Genomic DNA, 19,744 nt, shown 5'->3' on the forward strand with positions numbered 1-19,744 from the left:
CACAGGAGAAACAATACCTAAAGTCTAGAATATTCTCTGCAGATGGCTGATAAACCTAGATGAAGGAATCCATCAGATTTAGCTTTTGCAGAACAAACTTAGCTGAGGAATTAAAAATTTTGCTCAGTTCTATTTCCGAGCGCTCTTGCCCAATCACAAACATTCATGAGCCCCACCTGAGTACTGCATGCAGAATTAAGTACTTATCAGGTACTATCAATACTTATATTTCTTATACTGTAATGACAAAATTGGCTAAAAGCACAAAGCACCTGTCCAAACCACAGGTCCATGTTCTGATGAAATCTAAGAAAAAGTAAGAACTAAAAATAAACATTCAAAAACTAGACTGAGAGATTATTTTCACTTGATGCATGTCTCATGCAAGAAGGGAATCTGACGGCTAAATATGACCAAACAGCTCAGAAGCAATATCTGATTTCTAAAAGAATCCACAATATGTAAAGGCCCATAGAATTTTCTGAAAAAAACTGTTTTCAGACACAGAAATACTGAAAATAAAACTACAGACATTAATACCATTAACATGGCACTCTTCATAATTTGAATAATATTGTCTCATTGCCTCTTAGTAGCTCTGTAGCAACAAGTCTGAACAAACTTTGCCTTCATCTTAGACTTAAGGTTTCTTCTAACAAGGAAAAGCAACTGATTTTACAGCACCCAGCACAATGGAACACAACCAGTAATTTACCAAATCAGTAATGTGAAAAAGTTCGTTTGAGAGACAAGATTTCCATAACTTTTACCTAAAGGAAAAAAAACAACCACCTTCGTGACTGTGCAATATGACTTTTAAAATTATGTCCAAAAATTGCATTATAAGCAGAGTATTTGCAAAGTCCCAGAAGTTATCACTTTTCAGATGTTTACTGGAGTACGACCAAGAGTGAGGCTCTGCAGAAGCAGTTCTCTAAGAAAATATTTTTCGTTCTTATTAATGTTATAGCAAAAGTCTTCGGAAACTTATAAAACCAGTTCTTTTTAATAGCATTAATCCCAGTCATTTTGATTTAAAGCCGACAAATGTGCACAGCACTTTCTGTAAGGACCTGCAGAACAGAGCTACATGCATGGGTAGAATCAGGATACACAAATACTTTCTCTACACATGTAACAGCTTTGACTTACACTTGCCTTTGTCTTTAACATGGAAGTGTGGTTGGAGGTATTGGTTTTTTGTCAGGCTCTTTTTTTTTAACTTTACATCCCAAATCCAAAGAGAAATTAACAGAGTAACCCGATATGATCTACAAAATGGAGCCTTAACAATATAGAATAGATCTCAGGTTCTTTCATTGTTAAAATGAAATGAAATTTATGGCTCCAGATCTGGATTTCTGCTAATACCTCAAGTTTCCATAGCAGAACTCCTCAGGATTCTTTCAAATTCAAGTTTGTGAATGCTAATACTCCTTGCAATAAACTCTGTGGTGAAAAAAAGTAATATAAGAATATATATATACCTGGATGCAAGTTATATAATATTCCACATAGTGTTTACCAGCATGCCTCAATGTCAATGTCAAAGAACTTTTTCCTGAATTTGAATCTTTTCAACAGACAGAGATATAGTTCCAGTTTTATGCTTACAAAAAGATAAAGAAGTGGTATTTAAAAAATAGATTTTTTTTAAACCCAAAACTAGTACATGAGACTTTCAACATACCAGTCAATTCTATTTTTAATATTATTTCCCATCTATGTTTTATGTACTGTTATTTATACATCCACATACTCAGACCACAAGAATTTCACAAAGAACACATATAAAAATACTTGTGAATTCTTGTGACATACTAAATGAACAGTAGCAGGGGTAACAAACATTTTAAGCTCATGCTTTACCATAAGTTTTTGCCAAAAGGAGATTGCTGATTTATCTGCAAGCTATACTCAGGATGGGACACTAATGTACAGTGTGCTTGTGGTTTTTATACTATATTTATGTCATTTATTGTTACCAAGTACAACTAAATTTGAATGAACTTTTCTGCTTCAATTTGAAAATGCTTCATTAAAATCATCTCCTACTGTGGAAGTAAAGACCCTCACCTCTTTCTTGCTGCCCAGTTATGGCAGAGGGAAAGAAAACACCATTTATATCCTGCTAACTAATCATGTAAAGGAAACTTATGGCAGAAAAGTCTGAATGTGACTTCACATTTAGAGACTTATTTATTTATTTATTTATTTATTTCAAAGTGGCATGTTTACTTAATTATGTTTTCAAATAAATGTGCCATTTGTTGGTTTATTACAAAAAGTCAAGTCTGTCAAAGAGATTATAATTGGATAATGCATGAAAGCACACTTTTTCCTGATCTTTCACGCTTCAGAACCACAGCAGAATTCCTTTCTATTTTGCTCCTCTTCAGGTTAACTTTTTCTCATCTTTCATTATCTAGATTCTTGGCATATCTATAGTCAGTTATACACATTCTATCTGTCCAAACTGACCAGAATTCAGCTGTAGCTTTAAAGACAATAATGATTAAAAATAGACATTCAAAGTACTCTGTACATAAAAAATTTCAATCCCTTTCTTAAGCATACCAAAGTATTGTATAAAGTGCTAGATTACTTGGACATTAGAAAGTACCTTGCTAAAAAAACGTGGCTTATTTTATGAATGTATTTATCTGAAACTTCACTGAGCAATACTGTTGAAAGAGTTCTGCATTCCAGTTCTCTGGAATAAGTAAATGAACTCTTTTCACTTACTTTTTAAATTACAAGTGAACAGTACGGAGAATATGGAAATTACTCTCTTTCTGCATTTTCTTTTTAGTGTGCATATATAGAAATACAGAAGTAAATGTAAATAAATATATAGCTTTTTTTCTTTAAAAAAAGACAGTATTTCACATTATGTAGCTATTCAATGATCACTGCAATGCAAAGGACCAGTGCATCCTGAAATAGAGGGCTTTGTGGGAATTAAATAAAACACCTTCCCCCTCAGAAATCCTGGCAGCAACCAGAGAGGCTCTCCACAAAGGGGTCAATTACTTTAACTTTCTTCTCTTCCTAATTAATTTTATATAAGCAGACTACTATAGAAAGTGTATTCTATAATTTCAGTTACAACTATGAAAGTAAACTTATCTCTTTGTGAGGGCAATTTTCTGATGTGCTATTAACAAATTCATCTCCAAATTCACCTGTAGCTTTCTAAAATGGGAAAATATGCAAGTCATTGGAAAAAGCATGAAAAGACATACAGACAGGTTCTTAGGTTCACGTTCCATTTACTACAAAAAATACAATGGTATGTACAAGAGCCTTTTAAGCAAGCTATCTTACAAGGTTTTTGTGCATTCTACCAGGAGCTTAACATAGGTACATTCTTAAGTGTAAAAGACAGTCTTCATGCTCACCATTCACAAGGCTGGAGTGACCGAAAAGCTTGGAGAGAGGCATCCATTCCAGCAAAATCCCAAAATTTTACGTCGTAGTCATATCCACCAGTTATCAAACGAGCACCTGAAGGATCCAACCCCAAAGCAGAAACCTGTACAGAAAAAAAAAATATAATCAATCAAGCTCTTTATTTTTTCTATGATTTTTTTTTACAATTCTTCAGGTGTCATCAAAAAAAAACCAAAAACCCTCAGGTACAAAGATTACAGTAATTTGCACATAAGGATGCTTACCTATATGTATGTATCTTCTTTACACATATATATGAAAAGTACTGACAGTCATTATGATTTAATGCAGACATGCTCAAGTACCACCAGAAAAATCTTGTCTCAAAGATATATCAGTCTACTACTGTACATTTTTTTTTCAAAGTTTTAGTATATACACTGTTATGGCGACTTTTAAAACTTAACGTAAACTGTTGAATAGTTCCCACAGAAGACATTTTAAAACATGGAATTTACCATGAGATATTCCCTTTTTTGTGCCCAGTTGAAAAAGTAACCTAGAGAAAACAACTGTCCCAATAAAACCAGCATGTAAGAATGGAATATATTCTTCAAGATGGACAATTTGCTTTGCTAAAATTCAGATTTCCTTTAATATTTCCTTAAATAGTGTGGGCTTGTTTTGAGTCTTCTTTTTCCAGTTTCATGTAGAAAAGGTTCACTTAGTTATTCCTTATTTTATAAAAGACTCACTTCTAGTCATATTCCCCTGACAAGGTCCATGCTGGTCCCTTTCTAAACATCACCTCCTAAGGGCACAGGAGCAGCAATTCCCAAATGTCGGAAGTCAAGCAGGCAAGGCAGAAGGTCAGCTTGGCTGAACAGGAATCTTCTCTTGGATATAAGTCAAAAGACTAAGTGTATGCCCAGTGGAAGCAAGGTCAAGTGACATGGGAAGAATACAGAGATGCTGCCTGTTACTGTAGAGAGAAAATTCGTGCAGCAGAAGCTCAATTGGAACTGAAGCTGCCAGAAACGTGGGGGACAATAAAAAGAGTTTTTTCAAATACATTAATGGCAAAAGGCGGCGGAGTGCCCCAAACTGGAGGACCGCGATTGCGAGAATGATCAACTCCCAGCTGACCTTGAAATTGTGCAGGATCTGCTGCTTCAGCTGCAGTCCTAAAAATCTATGGGGTCTGATGGGATTCTCCCCAGAATCCTTACGGAGCTGTCTGATGTCATCACAAAACCCCTCACAATGATTTTTGAACAGTCTTGGGAATTCAGAGAGGTCCCAGCTGACCAGAGGCTGGTGAACATTGTCCTGATTTTCATGAAGGGCAAGAAGGACCCCAGAAATACAGGGTAAAATAATGGAAAATATTATTCTGGGAGGTATTGAAAAACACCTGATGGACCATACAGCCATTGGTCACAGCCAGCATAGCCTCATGAGAAGAAAGTCCTGCTGTTCAAATCTTATTTCCCTTTATGACAAGGTAACCCACCTAGCAGATCAAGGGAAGCCAGCTGATGTAATGTTTTTGGATTTCAGTAAAGCTTTTGATACTGTTTCTCACAGGATCCTTCTGGACAAACTGTCCAGCCCACAACTGGATAAACACATCATGTGGTGGGTGAGCAATTGTCTCACAGGTCAAGCACAGAGGCTAATAGGGAATGGAGTAACACAGACTGGTGACCTGTCACTAGCAAGGTTTCGCAGGGCTCCATCCTTGGCCCAGTTCTCCTCAGTATCTTCATTAATGACTTGTATTCAGGACTCAAATACTGAGTACGTTTGTAGATGAAACAAAATTGTGAGGAGCTGCTGACTCTCTCCAGGGCAAAAAGGAACTGCAGAGAGACCTCAACAAATGGCAATGGGCAGTTATCAACTGTATGACCTTTAACAAAGGCAAGTGCTGGATTCTGCTGGGACAGGGCAACCCTGGTTGTATGTATAGACCAGGGAATGAGAGGCTGGAGAGCAGCGCTGTGGAAAGAGACCTGGGAGTGGGGTCATGGTCAATGGCGAGTTGAACATGAGTCAGCATTGCCCTGGCAGCCAGAAGGGCCAACCATGTCCTGGGAGGCATCAGTCCCATCATCACCAGCTGGTCGAGGGAGGAGATTGTCCCACTCATCTCTGCACTGGAGCAGCCTCACCTCGAGTCCTCTGTGCAGTTTGGGGCACCACAACATAACAAATACACTGTGCTATTAGAGAGCGTCCAAAGACGGCAACAAGGATGGAGGAGGGTCTGGAGAGGAAGCTGTATGAGGAGGGGCTGAGGTCACCTGTTCAGCCTGGGTAGAGGAGGATGAGGGGAGCTTCCTCATGAGGCAAAGTGAAGGGGCAGGAACTGATCTCTTCTCTGTGGTGACCAGTGACAGGACCTGAGGGATCGGCCTGAAGTTGTGTCAGGGGAGATTTACGTTTGATATTAGAAAAACGTTCTTCACCCAGAGGGTGGTTGGGCACTGGAACAGGCTTCCCAGTGGTCACAGCACCAAGCCTGACAGAGTCCAAGAAATGTTTGGATGATACCCTCAGGCACATGGTGTGGTTCTTGGAGAGTCTTGGATAGTCCTGTGCAGGGCCAGGAGCCGGACTCGATGATCCTTGTGGGTACCTTCCAACTCAGAATATTCTGTGATTCTGTCACACAGGTACCTCACAGTATTTCAAACATACAATGCTCTCGTACGGCCAACAGTTTGAAAATAGTACTTTCAAGAAAACCAAGATGTGGCAGAAATGATATTCCCATGCACGAGACAATTGACTCTTCTTAATCTAAATGTCCCATGTTCTAATTTAGAGGTGTTCACTTGCAGAAATCTTATCTTTTACAGAAGGTCTAAAACCTCATTATTCTAAAGAATGCAAAAGATGATCACATGCCCTAATGCAGTGCCCCAAAAATACATAAAGAGTGAATAGGTTCAACATTTTTCTTTTTAATTCCGTAAATGAAATGTTTAAGTGTGATGCTTTGTGCTCTCCCTAAGAACACACTAAACTCCACATAGTGACTATGTCACCATCACATAATTGATTTTCAAATGAAATAGATGTAACCTCTTATGTGTTTCTGAAAAAAAATATTCACCCCTTTTACAACTTCAATGGAAACTTTGAACCCTAGTCATTTCATTCATGACTTCTGACATGCAGAAAAACAGGGTATCTCCAGATTAATCACAACACTCAAGTGTTCTATTCTACAATAACTACTACATGAGGGAGCAGCTGTGATATGAGATGTTACAGAAAGCAAAATGCTCAGAATACATCTGATTATATATTCTTTCTCATACCCACCTATATATAAAATGTGCCAGGAGAAAAAAAATATACATATATCTCTGAAGTTTCACTGGGAACAGTAACTCCTATTATTCTGTACAAGCAAGACAACTGGGAAATTAATCAGGTTTCTGGAAAGGCTCTCCAGCTTGGGAAATCTTTTCTGAGACTTCTCAGCTGCACAGGAATAGAGTCATCATCAAATCCACATTCACTAGATTGAAGAGGTACAGATGGGATACATAAGTTTAGCTGAAATACAGTACACTGTACGAATATAATGAGACAACTGTATTTAAAAACATTAAGGTGAAACAGCGAAATCAAGATACAAAGTTGCTCCCATCTTTATGGGTGTCTAGGGTCACAAGTAAGTAGTTTCACTATTCTAAAACAAACAAAAAACCCCCAAAAGATAGCCCTTCTACAGAAGGGTGCTTTTTTTCAAGGATATGTTTCATCTACTGCATCCAGTCTAATCCAACTGTTCTATATATACCCCCACATCACAATTCACCTCTGTTGTAGGTGACGACAGCTCCATTCTCCTGCAGTCAAAATACCTCAGAAACTTCCAAAAAAGAAACTTTCACTTTACAAAGCTTTTCAGTTAGAAATAACATGAGCTTATTCTTTAAGAAGCTATGAAAAGATTTACTGGTTTAACATTGTGAAATATAATTCAAAACATTTTACCTAACAATGTTTGTTAGGAAATGTATTCAAGAAACATACTGCAGAAGCAGTTACTGTCACGTGTAAAATGGGAAACTGGTTTGCACTAGTACACTACTCTGCAGACTGCAGTATTCATAGAAATTAGTAGGCAACAAAGTTGCATGCACTGTATATAGAAAAATCCACTCTGTTTAGTGTAATAACGCATCTTTTACAGGTCTCAAAAGAGAATACTTTTCTATTTTCATTTATAACACACTTGTTACTTCTTTCCTCTTCTCCCTCTGCATCTGTAGGCCTAGTTCTAGGATAAAGCAAATGGGTACGCCTTATCACCTCTCCACACTTCAAGACAGACCACAAAGTTTCATGCCAGATTACTAATAGACTCTTCTAAAAAAATTATATTTCTGAAAGCTTATTAAAAAAATTAATCTTTCCTGTTAAATTTAAACTCCCAGAAAATTCCTTTTAAATGTCTGATAAATATTAAGAAATCAATTGTTAAAAATCCAAAATATAAACTAATAAACGCTTGTTTTATTTTTATTTACATTACTTCAATATTTTTATTATTTTAAATATTTATTAATATTTTTGAATGCAAAACTAGTGAGTCTATGATCATATTAATTATATAAAATCGAATAAAGGAAACATGCACATATACATTCTTAAGACTGTTTAAAACCTCACAAAAAAGCATTCTCCTAAAATAATTGCTTTGTTTGTTTTTCTTTCCTTTCTCTTTTTTCTCCTCCCCAAAAAAATTCTCATGAACAACATCAGAAAGATTTCTACTAACTAGCTGACAATGCTTTCACATGAATGTAACGACAATAAAAGAGATTCTACTATTATTTTCCCATTAAAGCCTTTGTCATGGACCAAACTGAAGAGAGTAGCAGCAGTATCTTTTTTAATGACGAATGAAGAATATAGTGAAAGGACTGGGGAATAAATTGAGAGCTATTCATGGCCAAAGAAAAAATTCCATTCTATAAAAACAGATATTCTATCAATCAGCACATAAAAGCAGTTGAATTTGTGTTAGAAGATGAGATGACTCAGAGATAAAACATATAGAGCAAAGAAATTATAGTTCCAAGTTGGATAGTGGTTCTTTAAAAGACAGTGAAGGAGAAATATTGGCTGTAATATTGGAGAAATATTGCAGGTAATACTGGAGAAAAGATGCAGATAACACTGGAGAAAAGATGCAGTCAAAGACAAGGAAGAATAAGGTTTCAAGAAACTGAGAATGGTGCATAAAAGGCACTGAAAGATTCAAGAAGAATGAAGTATTCAGCTGCAAAGTCTTAGAAACTTTGACAATAATATTCTCTTTCAAATCCATGACCAAAGAAAGGTCTAGATTAGACCCAGGTCTACATTAGGAAGGTCTAGCCTGGAAGAGAAACGCTAACAATAACAGAAAGCATAACTGATGAATATGAGACTACAGTTGAGTCAAATGGAACTATATTTGGGTTATTATAAGAAACTGAAGAGGCGGTCCTAAAACACACTCTTCAATTGCACTAAGAAAAGACATAGACTAAAATAACAGATTAAGGAAAAAAATTTGGTTTTTGAACTTCAGCTGATAATAAGTATTTGTTAATTTATTTCATAGACTGACAGTTCTAGAAAAGCATGGAGTGTTGAAAATGTGTTATCACTTACTGTCTTTGTTCCATGTTGGAGTGTAATTTCATGAGAATCTGGAATTTTCTTGACAGGGTTCTGGAAAAGAAGAAAATTCACCTCCGTGAAAATAGTGCTATCACCAAAAAAAACCACTAATGCAATAAACAGTAAAAGTAAGAAAGCTTTCCCTCACACCAGCCATAAAATGAGGAGGAAAAAGTCATAAACAAGAGGCTGATTTCGCATTTTTATTTTTATGGATATACCCCTAAAAATATGAGGAATAATATTTAAAAAAATTACACTATCTTAAGACAAAAGTAGGATTATTATTTTCCTCTTTAGAAAACATTAATTCACACAGGAGGAAATGCACTGAAAGTAGTGAACTACTTTTGAGCAAGTTTCTACAAAGGTCATGTGAAACATTACTCTCAAAATTCTTATTTTTCTGGTACCACTCAAGTTTCCTAAAACAGACACAATCTGTCCTCTTGATATCTTTGTTATAATTTTCTGTTGTTAAGGTCTGATTTTCAAATAATTTTTAAGCACGCTTTATATTATACATTATATCTCTTCCCTTACCCATCTCTGCAAATCTCCTTGCTATTTTAATGCTTCACAGGAAGTCTCTCTATAGCATCAGGCTGATTTCCTTTATGCTTGTTTTATCTTTCTTATCAGTTCCATCAGTTTTATTTCTCTGATAAAACTGAAACTTTCATTCTCTTTGGTTTAGCCAGACCTACCCTTCTTCTAAACTTTACTTCTTCCCACTAACAACAGCTCTGATTCCCAAAACCACTGTATAATTTCTTTCTCTTTTCACACATATATATACAGATATGAGTCAGCATAAGACTCACACTCTCTGTTTTCACATGTGCACAACCCCAATAGTCATAGGTGTTTGAAGAGTACCTAGAATATTGGCATGGAAATCATATATGCACCTAAAAAGTATGTACTGTATCTGTCTGGGATGGAGTTAACTTCCCACACAGCAGCCTCTCAGTGCTGTGCTGTGTGTTGGGAGCCAGAAAGGTGCTGGTAACACACCAGTGTTTTGGGCACTGCTGGGCAGGCTCGCACAGCATCAAGGCCGTGTCTGCAACATCCCCCCTCAAGGGCCAGTACAATGGGAGTGGGCAAGATATGGAGAGGGGACACAGCCAGGGCAGCTGAGCCAAGCTAACCAAAGACATTCCATACCAGGGTGTCTGCTCAGCAGTGAAAGCTCAGGGGTGTGGTCGGGTGTGTGCACACACTCAGTATTACATTTGTCTTCCAGAGCAACCACTTTGCACGCTGAAACCCCACTGGGAAGGGGCAGGACGTCACCTGCTGACGGGAAGTAGAAAATAAAGTTTTTGTTTTCCTTTGTTTCTGCATGCAACCTTTGCTTTTACTTCATAAAACTGCCTTTGATCCATGAGTTTTTTTCCATCTTACTCTCTTCTCCCAGCCCCCTCCTGCTGAGGACTAAGGGATAAAGCAGCATAGTGGACACCTGGCATCCAGCCAAGGTCAGCCCACCACAAGGTAACAGTAAAGGTTTACAAATAGCTACACATGACATCCTGAAAGGTATAACCCATGTGGCATTAAGTGACACTTCCACAAGCCACTGTAACTCAAAATTCCCAAGTGAAGCTGTGAGAATGAAAACTGAGTTTATTGTGACCCTATAAAGCAGATGGAAAAATGTTTTCAATGCTTCATCATTCCCTGAACTATTAACTGGTATTCTAGCCTTGGGAGAAGAAGCCACTGCCTGCCTATATTTGCCATCTAAGCACATTCCATAAAAGCAGAAGTGTGAAAAGGAAACAAACAGCTTCCAAGATTCATTCTGCCCTCACCCACAACAAAAGAGGTACTATTTCTGTGAATCAAAGGCTTTCACAGAAACCATCTGTTGCTGGAAGGAGAAACAGCATTTTGATCATTTTTAATCAGCGCAAAGTTGCTTTTCCTGCATTGAAATATTATAAAGTTGTTCATTTTATATACCTTAGCACAAAGGTAGGTATTGTATGTCTGTATTGTGTCAGCACTGAATTTAATTTTCAGAGGGAATCTTAACCACTTCGAGAGTTCTTTCAAGAATTCAAAGAAAAAAATTAATTTATTAATAAACAAAATGAGCTAGAACAAACTTACTTTAATTGCTAGCTCCTGCAGGTGACAGTAACTAAACTCCCTTTTGCATGAGAAGAGTGAACCACTCACATGAAAACATTTTTGCTTTACAGCACACTCATGTTGAACACTATTCTGGCTACTTATCTTTACAGGAGAAGAACAGATAGGAATACATTCTGCCACCTGATAAATCAAACAGCCTGAGCCTGAAAGTCAGACATTTGGCGACTGCTAGTGGTGCTAAGCTCTGCAGTGTCCAAGGGATGCTGACAGTTAAAGTAACTGTTTAGACTATTCAAAACAAAAAATTAAGATAACATCCAGGAACATATCTTGGCATAACATCTTCAAATTAGCCAAACATTTACAAAAAACCAATGTGGCTTATTCTATTTTAGTTAACTATGAACTTCCTTAAATAACTCAGAATGATATAAGTGTCTCTAACCTGCTATAACACATGATGCATACAAGATAATCAGATGCAACTACCACTTCTCCAGTTATTACATTCCCAAGGATAAAGAATGCCTAAAATCCTTTTTTTTACCCACACACAAAAAAGAAAATATAGTTAATTTATTCATGCTGATTTGAACATCCAGATAGTATGCATACTGGAATACTCCTGTAAGTCAGAAGAAAATTAATAAGTAGAGTTTGTCCAAAGTGTACCTGCCCTTCCAGGACTTGTTGCTTGGACTTCAGATGTTAAGTTTACACAAACTGATTCTATTATTTCACTACTGTTGTTCTGCAAAATTTGTACTGTAATTAAAGCTAGAGGAAATAAAATCTTTACAGGATTTTTGTGGGGGCTTTTTTGTTGTTGTTTTCATTTTAAGCCATATCAGGAAAAGACAGTGTTTTAATATTTTAAATTTCTCTTTCAGCAGAAACAAAGGAAACAGTCATGGTGTTGGCAAATCTCCTAATACTTTTACAAAAATTCTCAATTCCCTGGTTTACGTAAGATTAATACATATTAAATCTGTGAAATAGTGTATACTAGGAGCTCACAGTTTTTCTCAAATATGAAAAGTCTCACCTTTAGAACAATTTCCGCAAAGGGACACTGCAACTCAGCATCACATCTGCAGCATGCAGATGCATTTTTTTTAAGGGAATCCCAGACATAGTTGACTGTTAAAACTCCTATGCCTGACAACACACTTCTATTTACTGCACCACTGTCAGTAAATATTGTGGATTTTTTTTTTTCACTCCTTCCTTTGGGAGCTTCCTTATCCTCGGGCAATAGTCAAAAAATTTGCCACTAGAAACCAGGGGCTGAAACTAGGTCAGTCTCTCCAATATCTCTTGAGAAAACTCAAAGACAAAACCAAAAAAATCAAATAAACCAAAATGATTCACCTTTTCATGGCCCAACCAGCGAAAGGCAGAATGATGCATTTAAGCCTAAAAATGACTCTACTGCTCTGTTTGCAGAGGTCTGTATATCACTACATGGAAATTATACTGTATAGAGAAACTTGCAAGCTACAGGTAATCTTCCACACAGCAGGTCCTTAAATAGGAACTCTTCTGGGTACCCACAGGACTACAATTTACAGAGAAAACACTTTTTTTTCTTTGTGTTTGCAATTGTCTTAAGATTCCATATAAAGGATCCTGCCTTCTCTGAGGATTTCAAGATCCTATTTTGCCCTGGAAGAAAATACGACTTTCCACATCTTCGTTCTCAGTTCTCTCTCAAAACACTGGCTTCCTGGAAACTTGAAAAGACTTCTCATTTGTAAGATTAAAGCTATGGCATGACATGGAGAAAAAAAATGCAAAACTACAACTGCTTAAAGTAAAAGGTGAGCACTTCCACCTCTCCTGTGAAGAAAGGCTGAGAGCATTGGGGTTGTTCAGCAGAGAGTAGAGAAGGCTACATGGAAGCATTGTAGCACCTTCCAGCACAAAAAAGCTGGAGGGACTTTTCACAAGGACATGTGAAGGACAAGAGGGAATGGGTTTAAACTGAAAGGGGGTAGGTTTAGGTTAGATATTAGGAAGAAATTCTTTACTATGAGAGTGAGGAGGCACTGGAACAGCTTGCCCAGAGAAGTTGTGGATGTCCCATCCCTGGAAGTGTTCAAGGCCAGGTTGGATGGGGCTTTGAGCAATCTGGTCTAGTGGAATGTGTCCCTGCCCAAGGCAGCAGGGTTGAACTAGATGACCATTAAGGTCCCTTTCAACCCAAACCAGTCAATGATTCTATGATTCTACTATACTAAAAAATAACTTCTGCTGCAGGTTGTAAACACTCACAGTCTACTGTTTTGGGTGTCTGTTTTGGTATATTCCACGGGGAAGATGCTATCTGTTCATGGGCAGGAGCGATGAGGAGGAGGCAAGAGCTACACTTTACAGAGACTTCTCCATTTCTAGTGAAACAACAAATTTCACAGAGGCAGTCTGACACTGATAATTGCTGCCTTACTTGAAGACAGGTGGAAAGGCCTGTGGCCCTAAATCAGCAGCAGGAATAGCTGATGGAAGTGGAAGGGAGACAACAGACCCTAGCAACAAATGGGGATGGAATTACTTCCATCTATTTAAAAAACTGCAGCATTTCCAACTCTCCAAAAAAGGACTTCCTGCAGTTTTAATCGCCCAAATCCCAGGCCTCCTGGCAATTATGAAAAAAGAAATTTCTATTTTCATGCCTTTTGTTTAAATACCTTATGTTCATGTTTTCTTTCAAGTTTTTTTTTTTTTAAAGCCTACTCTCTTCCCATCCAAAATGACTGTATTGCAGGGAAAAGCAAATGCCACCCTGCTGTCGGGCAAGCTGGGGAGAGCAGGAAAGTTTGAGATTCATTGAAAGGCTTTCTTTTTTTGACACCAGCACACAGACTAACAGTGCTGCAATCTACCTTGTGACCTGATACTACCAGACTTTTATCTTTTCCATTTTCTCCAGCAGAGTTCAAAATAATAAGCACAATTAAAAAGGAGTAATCAAGTGTAACAAGAAGCGTTAAAAGGAGAAAAGTAAGATCTCCTAATAAAAATGTTCATGCTGTAAATTATGTAAAGTACTGAAAGAAAACATTCTTAAGAGATTTTAAGGATAAAAACATGGGCAGAAAACTCATAAACAATCACAACTGAAAGGATGGGATTTCTAACACAGTACTTGCCAAAGCAGACAGGTACAATCCCACGAGCTCTTCACAGAATCACAGAATTGTAAGGGTTGGAAGAGACCTCTGAGGAGTCTCTAGTCCAACCCCCTGCCAAGGCAGAGTCAACTAGAGCAGGTGACACAGGAATGCATCCAGGTGAGTGTGGAATGTCTCCAGAGAGGGAGACTCCAGGACCTTCCTGGGCAGCCTGTAAAGTTTAGACAGATAAAATACCACAGAAAACCCCTGAATTCTGGAGGTAAACCACTATTTATTTTGACCACCACAGAAATCCAGTCCAACTACTGCAATATCTAGTTACGACAATATATTAATAGAAATATCAGAAGACTTCAAACTCATGCTTGTAGTTGCTTGCTAATATCTATATCAAAATGTGTTTAGTTTATGGATCCAAGTATTCTCTCTCAAACATCACCTAAAACACTTCAGTGGAAAGAAGTTTTACAAATCTATAAAGTCTACAAAATTTCACAGCAGAACATTTGCACAACCTCCTTGTATTGGAACTAAGCTCAGACCCACAAACACATAGTTTTTTCCTTTCTACCTAATGTCCAACTTTGATGTAAAAGTGAAGAAAATTAAGAGACTATTTTAGTGATGATGAACAGAGAGAACAGAATCCTGTTCCATTCTTCAACATTGAGTCTGAAACACTATTTGAAGAAAGATAAAAGGGTGTTGAGGGGAGTATTTCACAGATCTGGAAGAAAACATGCCTCATTCCTCTTTTCAAACTAGATAAATGTTTTACGCTGTTAGGCACCCAGCTGAATTTTCCATGACAGCAGAGAAAGATGAAGGCAGTAATAAGAGTTCTAATTTATTTTTTCTGTTCTTTTTTAAACTCGTTTTTCAAACAAATACACACTGATGGCATGTTTGGTTCCACAATCATGCACTGATTAAAAACATATTACCTGTAAAACGGGCAGGTTTTCCAAGTCAAAATATTTCATTATTTTCCTCCACAAATTAAACTGAAAATAAATGTGTAAGATATACACTAAGGTTGCCCAAGTGTACACTCAAAAGATTGGAGTATGAAAAACAACAATGTGACAGATGTGTAAGATGCTGTTCTACAGAAATAGAAAAACATAAACATTTTTTTGTTTACAGGAGTGTATTATCCACAAACTTCCATGCAGAAGGAAGTGTACAGATTTGAAAGGACATTTCAACAACTTTTAATTTCCTCTCTTTTAGGTGTTATATTTGACAGATGTATTCTCATTCAAACTTGCATGTTATTAAACTCAGCTTGGCCCAGATTCATATAATCTTGAGTTTCTGCATGTGACATATCTAAATATGGAAAACACTTAACTTCAGACTTCCAATACAGCCTTCAAAAACAAGCAGATAACTCAAGAAGAATCAGAGTACCAAAAAAAGGAATCATTTGGAGACCTCTCCTCTTCATGAATTATTCAGGAAGTGCAAGGCAACTAAATTCCTAACATTAGTGTCTTGATTATGTTGAATGAATCAGGGTCTACGTATCTGTATTATCCAAATTTCTGGTCTGAAAAAGATAAAGGAAAATATTCTGGAAAACATGCAAACACTGGTATGAATTATCTTGGCTGATATTTCCATGAAACACCCACAATATCAGTTGCTCATGGAAAAACATAGATAAATCATAACTACATGACAAATGCAAAAAACCTTCAAAATTAACAGAAATTCTGGAAGGGCCCTACAAAATGCTATTGCTCCCATTTATACTCTAATTTGGGTAACAGTTAAACCAGCACAGAACTTATGTCTCTGGTTTTAAGTACAGTAAGATTAAGGAGATGTTATTCTTTCCTTTACTCAACTAAAAGGTATTGCTCCAATGTGCATTCAAGAACTAAGGAGATGCTTCTAGCAGATGAGCTTCCTTTTGAATGCCTACAGAAAGTAAATTTGATTATTCAATATGGAAATGGGACTGTGGCTAGCTTCTCTCAACATCATCTAATTAACGGACTTGTGAATTTTTTTCTTATGATCTGAAACAGAGTGTTTTGTCAGGTTCAACCAGCAAGGGAAAAGACCTTAGATTAAATCTTTATGCCTGCACATGACTGCCTAAAAATAATAAATTTCTAATGTTATTTTGAGTCGGATACGACATATTTTATTAGATGATGGGGCAAATGGTAATTCAGAGACTGTGCCCTGACACAACAGGTAAAGGTAATTAATTCTCCTCTTCCCCTTCATGCCACTTGCTGGCACATTCCTTTCTGAAAAGACTCCAATGGCTTACCAGTTTAGAAAAGGTATTACAAGTAGAGTCTCAGCATGTTTGCAAATATCTTTTTTAGATATAAACATCATACTTTGAAAGTACAGCAAAAAGGCTGCCTGATCTGTCTCCTGGGAGACAGTTTCAGATGGATTTCAGGAGGCTACTATTTTTCACCTAGATTCTAAAATCTCATTCAGATGGTTTCTAAATTTCTAACAAGTCCTTGATTTATGAAGTCATAGTTTATGTTAATATTTATGATCTGGGAATTGTTCTCACAATATATACCAGAGAAATTCTCTTGAGCCTCTTCTAAAGCAAGTTATAGTCATTGATAAAACTGATTTAAATCTAAAATTGCCTGGAGTCCTTCAAGTTTCCTTTGCAGTTTCTGGGAGACTGATTTATTTAAGCTGAGCACTCTGGTGATACTTCAGATATGCTACATTCTGCTCACATAACCACCTACCTATTTCATCTTTACCTTCTCAGTTTCAAATGTGTATAAATATAAACACTTCATATTTGCTGAAATGGTATGCACAACTATATATACCACCAAAATGCACCCATGTTCAGTCAAGGCACAGTTTTACTACAGTAAAAAAAATACAAAAAATTACTACTACCTGTTATGTTAAGAATGAAAAAAATCTTCAGCATTTCCAGTCAGACATATACTTATTTAAGGTTATTCTTTAGAGTTGAATAGAGTATTTTGTTTTAACATAATGGAATACGTCCATTTACTCTGAAACGGTTAAACAGCTCACACAACCACAGATCAGCTGACAATGAGGAGAAATAAAACAAACTCTGAAAGCTCTACTCTGGCTGGTAGGTATCCAAACAATAGCTTAATTATGAAAACAGAAAGGACAAATAATGGTGAACTTTCAACTCTCTGGAGCTGAAGTGCCAAATGCTTGCTTCAGGTGCCAACAGGGCCTCACTTATGCATTCACATATTTTACATTCAGCTTGCTAAGAATTTTGTACCACAGATTCCACATGGGATTTCTACCACAGGGAATATGCCCTAAAAGACACCCATGAAAGAATCCAAAACTAAAACAAAGGATGCACTACCAGACTGAACTTCACATTCATTAACGCGTAACACTTTTCAGCCTGCTAGCCAGTTCACTTAAGTATTTATATTAAACTTACTCTAAAACATGTTTTATCTAAACTACACAGATGCTTTATCATTATTACCATTTGGCAAACTTTGGAGAAAAAAAAGCATGAAGTTCTTTCACCTGACTCACCAAGAGAAACCATGAACACTTAGATTTCACTGCTTGAAAAAGCTTTACTGTTCACTAGATTTAACTTCTGTCCTAAAATAAAAGTATTTATGAAGTATCTTAGAATTTAGAAACTACATATGTACAAACTTAAAACTTTTTTTTCCAAAAAATATTCCTCCCCTCTATATATTTAAAAAGTCAGTTAAGCCTTTCTAATTCAGGCAGCAAAAAGCAATTTTAGTTATACACACTTCTATGGAAGTATATTAAAATTATATATGCAGTAGAATAAGTATTAAAGTTTCTTTTGCAAGCTTCATAAGCAATGGAATTAAGTCCATCAGCAGTACACTCGAGATTTTAATTCTGGACTCATCAAAACTTAAAAAGCCAATGCAATCAACAGATGTTCAATATTTGGCACTGCTGTCTAAAACAGACATGGAGATTACTACAACTGAAATAAAATGCATATTTTCTCTTGTCATAGAAGAGCCTGATGCTTATTATAAGATTTCTGATGAACATGTTAGCATAGAACTTCATAAGCACGAATGTGATACAAAGAACAACCTCCATAGCAGTGTAATAGCAACCTCATTAGTGAGCCACCTCTTTTAAATTATACATGCTTTAATGACCAAAATTAAAACAATACACCGTTGGTGTTGACCAATCCTTGACCTTTGATAATTTATTTCATTCCTTTATTTCATACCTCAGTTTCTTCATCTGAAAAAATGTGAATAAATAATATCTTAAGGAATCTGCTATAAGGCTTTATTCAGCAATGGCGGTGAAGTTCTTCAAATTCCTCAGGGATCCTGTTCTTAACAAACACACTACAGTCAGCAAATCTAAATAATCACAGCTCTAGGAAGAGAGATGTCCAAAGACTGTACTTTTCAACAGTTCTTCAACTGTTATTGTAAAACGTGTTCACTCAAGATCTGCAGGATCTTGAGAGGCACAAATTTATGTATGCATACCATCCCACTCAGTGACAACGACTGCAGCTGTTTACAAACTTACCGAATAATTAGGATAAGGAATTAAAAGTAAGTGTGTGAGTGTGAGCTACTCATGCAAAGAAGATCTGCAACTGCAGGGTGAAGGTAGGGGGGTGAGGGTTAAAAATTACAGCATGTCTAAGTTACTGCAGGAAGGAAGAACAATTTCCTATGTAGCTTCCACAGCTGGTTCCAATTCTATTACTGTTTCGATTACTAATTCTCCCATGCCACCCATAAATTACCTTCAAAACATTAACATTTAAGCTCTCTTATAGAGCACAATTTTATGTAATGCGACGTGAGACTAAATTGCTAAGTGACTTTAACTATGCGTCTAGAAAGAGGAAAAGATACATTTATATTGTACTTAAGGTCCATGCTTGGAAGAAACACACCTTTCTCCATGCTTCATTCAGGTATATTCCTTTACCTAAAGCTTATGTCAGAGGAAGATAGTGCATTACGGCCAGATGATGTATCTCAGATTGCTAAAATTGTTGTGATGCCTAATAACACTGCAAGTAATTTTCAAAATGTTCAAGGCAAATACTAAGCACTAGGTTAAAAACTGTAACCAGTGTGAATATCCTGGTTTTATTTGTAATCATAAATCAAATAATTTTAAATGTTCATAAAAATTATGAAACATGTTTGTCTTCTATGTATTTATATGGTATGCCTTACTATAATACCTATATATGTCAAGACCCCTCCAGTATACTGTGTCAAAAATACTGATTTCCATACGTCTAATGTAGTCTAAAAATTCCAAATGATTACAATTAAACCTGACAGGACACACAACTAGACAGAGAGCCATTGATTTCTACAAAGCAATCAAACTATAATTATTCAGTATTCCTCAGTTCTGGGTTAGACGGGAAA

At 36.6% G+C, this 19,744-nt stretch overlaps 1 protein-coding gene across 2 annotated transcripts in view; it reads right to left on the minus strand.

Annotated features, from left to right (window-relative positions):
* Positions 1 to 19,744, minus strand: part of WDR70 (WD repeat domain 70) — a 131,683-nt gene that overhangs the window by 88,051 nt on the left and 23,888 nt on the right. For both annotated transcript variants that reach the window (XM_027709133.1, XM_027709131.1), the window contains exons 6-7: positions 9,076 to 9,135; positions 3,402 to 3,535 (exon numbers count right to left, since the gene is read on the minus strand). In XM_027709133.1, the coding sequence (XP_027564934.1) occupies positions 3,402 to 3,535; positions 9,076 to 9,135 (194 nt within the window). The remainder of the gene's footprint in view (positions 1 to 3,401; positions 3,536 to 9,075; positions 9,136 to 19,744) is intronic.

The sequence above is a fragment of the Neopelma chrysocephalum genome, unplaced genomic scaffold (genome assembly GCF_003984885.1).
Source record: "Neopelma chrysocephalum unplaced genomic scaffold, ASM398488v2 Primary Assembly neopelma1_96688, whole genome shotgun sequence".
In the NCBI taxonomy this organism is placed as follows: Eukaryota; Metazoa; Chordata; class Aves; order Passeriformes; family Pipridae; genus Neopelma; species Neopelma chrysocephalum.